This window comes from Apium graveolens, chromosome 4 (assembly GCF_009905375.1).
Source record: "Apium graveolens cultivar Ventura chromosome 4, ASM990537v1, whole genome shotgun sequence".
Taxonomy (NCBI): Eukaryota; Viridiplantae; Streptophyta; class Magnoliopsida; order Apiales; family Apiaceae; genus Apium; species Apium graveolens.
In genome coordinates this window covers 19,388,627-19,395,223 of record NC_133650.1, presented here as the reverse complement: position 1 = coordinate 19,395,223, position 6,597 = coordinate 19,388,627, and the positions used below count along the sequence as shown (strand labels likewise).

At 32.9% G+C, this 6,597-nt stretch overlaps 1 protein-coding gene across 1 annotated transcript; it reads left to right on the top strand.

Moving 5' to 3' along the window:
* Positions 1 to 875: 875 nt before the first annotated feature.
* Positions 876 to 1,418, top strand: LOC141718384 (uncharacterized). The gene is made up of 2 exons (XM_074520766.1): positions 876 to 1,088; positions 1,161 to 1,418. The coding sequence occupies exons 1-2, from the start codon at positions 876 to 878 to the stop codon at positions 1,416 to 1,418; spliced, it is 471 nt and encodes a 156-aa protein (XP_074376867.1).
* Positions 1,419 to 6,597: the final 5,179 nt, after the last annotated feature.

Sequence of the window (6,597 nt, the reverse complement as noted above, 5' to 3'; positions counted from 1 at the left end):
GATCTAGAGCACAATCGGTTACGGTGATTGTATGGATTTATACCGATGGTAATATATGATAAACTCAATTAGAGGGTTACGTATATGATAAACCGGTTTCTAAGCAAGTAAGACTCGATTCTAGTATGAATTTTAATAATTTGCGCAATGTGTTATTTTTGAAATTGAAAATTGATAGGAGTTTGTATGATTTTAAGTTGTCTTATCAATGGAAAAATTTCAATGATATGAAGTTTAGTATTATTCCGGTTGATGATGCTGATGATGTTGAGATGATGTTTGGAATTATTATTTCGAATGAACCTCCTTTCTTTGTTGAAATTTATTTGCAAAAAATTTCAACTTGTGCATTGATTGAAACAAGTTCGAGAGTTGTGGAAACTAGTCCGAGAGTTTCTGAGAGGAGTGGTAGTAGGGGTTTTGATTGTCAAACTACTAGTAGTATGCATATTGGTGGTGATACGGTTAGTAGTAGAGGTTTGGATGCGTATGATGTTGTTGAATCAGCTTTGATTACATGGGATGAGACATTGGAGCCAATGGAGTTGAGGGAGGGGATGATATTCGACTAAAAAAGTGTTGATGCATACGGTTAGAGATTTTCATATTCGGAATCATCAAGAGATTAAGGTGGTTAGATCAAGTGATGTGTATTGGATTGTGGTTTGTAAGAATAAGGATAGTGGTTGTAAATGGAGTTTAAAAGCTAGGTTGCGAATATCACTTGGGAATTTCAAATTATAGAAACTTCAGGACCACACACATGTTTGCGCACCACTGTTACTCAAGACCATCCTAATTTGACATCTCATGATATTCTTGAACTAGTTAAGGATCAAATCGTAGTTGATCCCACGGTTAAGGAAAAAGTGTTGATGGCCACGGTGAAAAGTATTTTTGGTTACCAACCGGGAAGAAAGAAGATTAGAGATGCCAAAAAGCTAGCAATGGATGAAGAACATGGATCTTGGGAAGGATCATATGAAGACCTCCCCTTTTTGATGGAAGTGTTGCAATGTTTTAATGTGGGAACAAAGGTTGATTGGGTTTTTAAGGAGGATGAGATGGAAGATCGTGGGAGCTTAGAGGTATTCTATCTTTTTATACTAGTATCATATAGATTTTTAAATGCTTTTCCATATTTATGTAATGTTTTGTAGTTAACGAGTATATTATGTCTTTATTTGGAACATGAAGTGACATTCAAGAGACTCTTCTTGGCTTTCAAACCATGCATTAATGGATTTGAGCATTGTATGCCTGTCATACATATAGATGGGACTCATCTATACAGTCCATATGCGGGTGTACTATTGAGTGTTGTGACAGTGGATGGCTTTAGTCATAATCTTCCACTTGCATTTGCTATAGTCGAATCAGAGAATGTTTCTAGTTGGGGGTGGTTCATGGATAGATAGAGGAGATTTGTGGCAGGTAGGAGACATGATATTTATGTCAGTTCTGATAGACATGCTGGGATTATTGCTACTATGTAACAGACAGGATGGTGCGAACCCCTTGACCATCATATATTTTGTATTAGACACTTGGCTACAAATTTTGCTACTGCACATAGGAGAAAGGGATTGAAAAATAGGCTAGTTGAGTTGGCTTCTCAGGTGCAAGAGATGAAGTTTGATTTTTTATGGGAATAATTGTTAATTGTGGAGCCTAGGACGATGAAATGGATTGAGGATAAACCATTAACTAAATGATATTTAGCATATGATGGAGGGAAATGTTTTGGCATGATGACCACCAACCATGCGGAAAGTTGGAAAAACGCGATCCTTGATGCTAGAAAGCTCCCGATTAGTTCATTGGTTAGAGCACTATTTTTGAAGACGATTGAGTATTTTGATGAAAGGTGTTTGGAAATTGCAACCAAATTATCTAAAGGTCGATTGTTTACTAATCATGCAAGCACGAGGTTAGTCGGTCAATTGTGCGTGCTAGGGGTCATAGTGTTAAAGTTTATGATCGGAATTCTTTGTTGTTTGAAGTAGTCACAAGAAAAGTAGACCAAAGGGGGGGAATAGGCATACCATTAGGATTCTTGAGTACTTGTGTTCTTGTGGGAAATGGAAAATGTATCGTATTCCTTATTCTCATGTTATAACATGTTGCGCGCATTTGAAATTGAGCCATGAATCGTTGGTTGATGAAATCTATTGGCTGGACAATGTATCGATGGTTTACAATGGTGTTTTTGAACCCATTCCAAGCAAATGAGATTCTCGTTGACCGACGGGTATTAACTTTCCAAACGTGATCCATGACAAAGATGTTGAGAAAAAGAAAGGAAGAAGGAAGTCGACGAGGTATCAAAATGCGATGGATTTTCAAGCACTCAAGGGGAAAAAATGAGTTATTTTAGTGATTTGTTCAGTAATAATATTGCCTAAAAAAGTGTATTGAATTTGTAGATTTTTATTTATCATTTTAATGTATTCGTGTGTTTATATATTGTCAATTGAATTATATGCTTTAATTCCATGAAATAGCAAAAATTTTATAGTATTTTGATGTATTTTAGTAAAAAATTAAAAAAAATTCCAGTAGGTAGTGAAAAGAACAGAAGCTACTGAAGTTCAATGGGCAAAACAGTTCTTTAAATGGCATTTAGCATAAAACGGCGGTTCATCTTACGTTTTGGTTCTAAACGTTTCTTTAACCCCCGTTTTACTTTTTTTTTTTATTTTACAAAATAGGAAAACCTTTCTTAATGTGCCGTTTATATTGTTTATTTTATTTAAATAATTATCAGCATTTACCCTCTAAACGATTCTTTAACCCCCGTTTTAGTTTTTTTTATTATTTTACAAAACAGAAAAACGTTTCTTAATGTGCCGTTTATTATGTTTATTTTATTTAAATAATCATCAGCATTTACCCTGTAAATAATTCTTTATACCGCGTTTTACTTTTTAAAAAACAGAAAAATGACATTTTAACCTTCGTTTTAGCTTAAATATACCATTTATGTTTTTTTATTTTATTTTAATAAAATCATCAGCATAAGGTTTATTAAGTTTCGTTTTACCTACTTTAATTTCTTTAGAAAAATGAAATGGTTTACAATCCCACGCTTTAGAGGTTTTTATTGTACTCTTAACGGTACGCGAAGTGTCGTTCTATGTTTTAAAAAAAACAAAACGCTAGACGAACTTCTGTTATGAGGTGATATATAGGGCCTAAATTTTGAGAGATGATAATTTGGACCATTATTTACACAAAAGTGACAAATAAGGCCACCACAAAAAAAAACAGGGATACGCATGATCAAAATGCGTATTACCCTTCTTCCATAAAGGTGATATGTTCACCCAAAATTTTAATTTAATTTCTTTTTTCTATTTTAATTTTTTATGTAATACACATACTTGAAATACGTATTAGTAATACTTATTTTTCAAATGTGCATTATAGAGGTAATTTTGGTCAAAAAAAATAAAAAAGTGGTATTCTCGTTACTTATCCTAAAAAACGTGGTATTTTTGTCATTTTTTCTTTTTTTGTCGGCTCATTTTTTCTAAATTTGATTAATTATTTCATGTCAAGTAATAGATAATTATAATTAATTAAAATAATAGTTTTTTATGGAATAAAAAGGTAGTTTATGTGATTTTATTAAATTTTTTCAAAGAAAATAGGACTAAGTATATAACTAAAATGTACTTGTTGTTTTTTTTTAAAAATTATATTCATATGAATAACTAACTTAATGAATAACTAGGAACTTTCTTCTTCTTTTTTTCGAAACAACTTTCTTTTGTATTTATAATTTAATTTTTAAGTTCTAATTTAGAAATATACAATAATATAAATGAACAGAAAAGTGTTATTTCCTTTTTTGGTAGTGAGGTTTTTATTTCTAAAATCAATCGAATGTAAGATCTCATTTAATTACAAAACCTAATCGTCAAAACATGTATTCATTTGACTCTGTTATCATCATATTTCAAGATTTTGGTACTTTTCACAAAAACTCAAATGCATCATATCCAAAAATTCAAATGTGTCAAAAACAAACAGTATAAAACTTTGTTGATTATCCATATACGCATGATCATACTTGTTAATCTTTACTTCAACTGCCTAATTATTTCCTGACCAACTATAAATACTTCATTACCAAAATCGAGCGAGGAAACTCTTATGAGATCAATAAAAGTATGTTTTCATGCATTTCAGCCATATACCAAAACATAAAGTCTATCTAACTTCCATTGGAGGGGTAAGAAAGTTCAATGATGCCTCTTTCTTCGCTGGAATCCCTGCTCTCCAAAGAATATCATACAACACATTTCTGACTATGTCAAGACAATACTTATTTGGTTGCTTTTGACAATGAACTACATGTTCTCCAAATATGTCCATGCGAGATAAGTATAAAGGATAATGTGCACACTCTGGAAATAAGGGGCTTATAAGTTTGTAGTGTAAAATTATCGGATACTCAGATGGCGTCATACTTTGCCCTAATCTTTCAATAGGAGTAGCCGGTAAAAAGTCATGAGCATGTTAATCTCATGGGCACTTAAATTTTGTTGTTTTTTAATCTGAAGGGTCAAAAACAATATGTAGATTCTTAAAAACATCGTTATAGTTACAACATATGCCAAATAGTGCATTGGTGGGGATAGACCTTTTAGTAGTTACTTTGTCAAATCTACAACTATGAGTATAAGCTACAGATAGCCTACTAAACCTAATTGTTTCCTAATAGGAAGCTCATTATATTCCGGCAATATATGATTCTACAAATCAACGGACTATACCCAAGAGGCAATAAGCGGTAATAAATTAGCATTATATGCAACATACACACCCAAACCGCCTACACGAACCGGTAAGGTAGCTAACCTCAAATGAGGAACGCCAAATCTAGTCTTTTAGATGTCACAATATTATCCAAAGCATTCATCAAAGAAGCATCAAATTGAGAAGAAATTTCTATAAAAAATTATGGCCGAAAAAGTGTGTAATAGAATTTACTTAGCCCCATACAAGCTCTAAGAAACACTAACTCACAATGGGGTCATTAAATTGTTCTAATACACACATAATTTCTGCGGACCTAGACACTCTTTTATCTGTAAAATTCTATGCTTATAGCTCCACTAAGAAGTCTGACATCATCTTGAGGTCGATCAAAAATCAGAGGAAAATAGCTCATCATGAGAAGTACGCTGATCAATAACATGCCAGAAAACCTTCGTCTTCCCGATGATCAGCTCCAATCCAAATTGAGTTCCTTCTAATTAAATGTTAGACAAAGCCTTAGAGACTTCAAATGAGTCCCCAATGACAATGTCTTCGTCCAAGTACCATACCTGAATAGAGATTGAAATTATCGAATATCTTTAAAATCAATGGATGTAATATAAGGGAAAAGAGGATAGGAACCAATGGATCTCCTTATTGTATTCCACAAGGCCACTAGATGAACCCGGTTCCCAAAAATAGTCTAACTAATTGCCCATAAAGAAATTCCGTGTCAGATATAATTAATAATATCAGTATATAACTATCAGAGTTTGCCAGTCAGCATTTGATATCAGAGTTTGAAAAAGGTGACGTCATCAGCATTTATCATCAGTATTTGCTAATTAGTACTTATCATCAACATTTGTTCATATCAGTATTTGTCAAGCTGAAAATCAGGAGATATCATAGAAGAATATATTTTCAGAGATATGTCGGTGTAGGACTTTACTTGATTGTAGTAATCAATAGTTGAATATGTATTAGGATTCCTTATTCAAGTATATTATATCAACTAGATTGATTGTGTAACTGTGCCGTCTATAAGCACATATTAGGTTAACACTATATGTATCGATTATTGTTTTATCATTCTGTGTAACCTACCTGCTTTTAAATATATCTGTTCATTCTTTGAGATAGTATTGTAATAAGTTTTTATTCATTAATATAAAAATTATTCTTCATTGTTTAGTACTTAATTCGAATTGATTGTTAATAATGTATTCACCCTCCTCTATAGTATATTTAAAGGCCTAACAATTAGTATCAGAGTTTGTTGTTGATACACAAACAGTTTAAGATCCTGAAAGCAATCAATAATGGCAGATTATAAAGAAACACAACAAAATTCCCCACCACCACCAGCCACAAACCAAATCAACCACAACATGAGCAAATATGAAACCATTAAAGTTCCAATTCTGAAGATTAATGAATATCCAATCTGAAAGTAAAGATGGCTATGTGTTTGGAGGCTATAGATCCTGAATATCTGAACAAGATTTATGATGGACCTCACAGGCCCATGAAACTGGAAGTTGGAATTCCTGGTCAAGATGAGAAGATGGTTGACAAGGACAAAAAGGACTATACTCCTGAGGATCTTTCATCCATTATGAAAGATGCAAAAGTCAGACATCTTTTGCATAGCAGTCTAGACATTGTTATGTCCAATAGGGCGATTGAATGCAAAACATCCAAGAAAATTTGGGACACTTTGGAGGTTAAGTGTCAAGGCATAACTGCTATCAAGAAGAACAGAAGGACTATACTCACTCAGGAATATGAGCATTTTGACTCAAAAGAAGATGGGTCTTTGACTGAAGT

Coding starts and splice junctions, on each gene's coding strand:
- LOC141718384 (XM_074520766.1), top strand. CDS start 876: ATGGCCACGGTGAAAAGTATTTTTGGTTACCAACCGGGAAGAAAGAAG. Junction 1,089..1,160: donor AAGATCGTGGGAGCTTAGAG/GTATTCTATCTT, acceptor AATGTTTTGTAG/TTAACGAGTATATTATGTCT.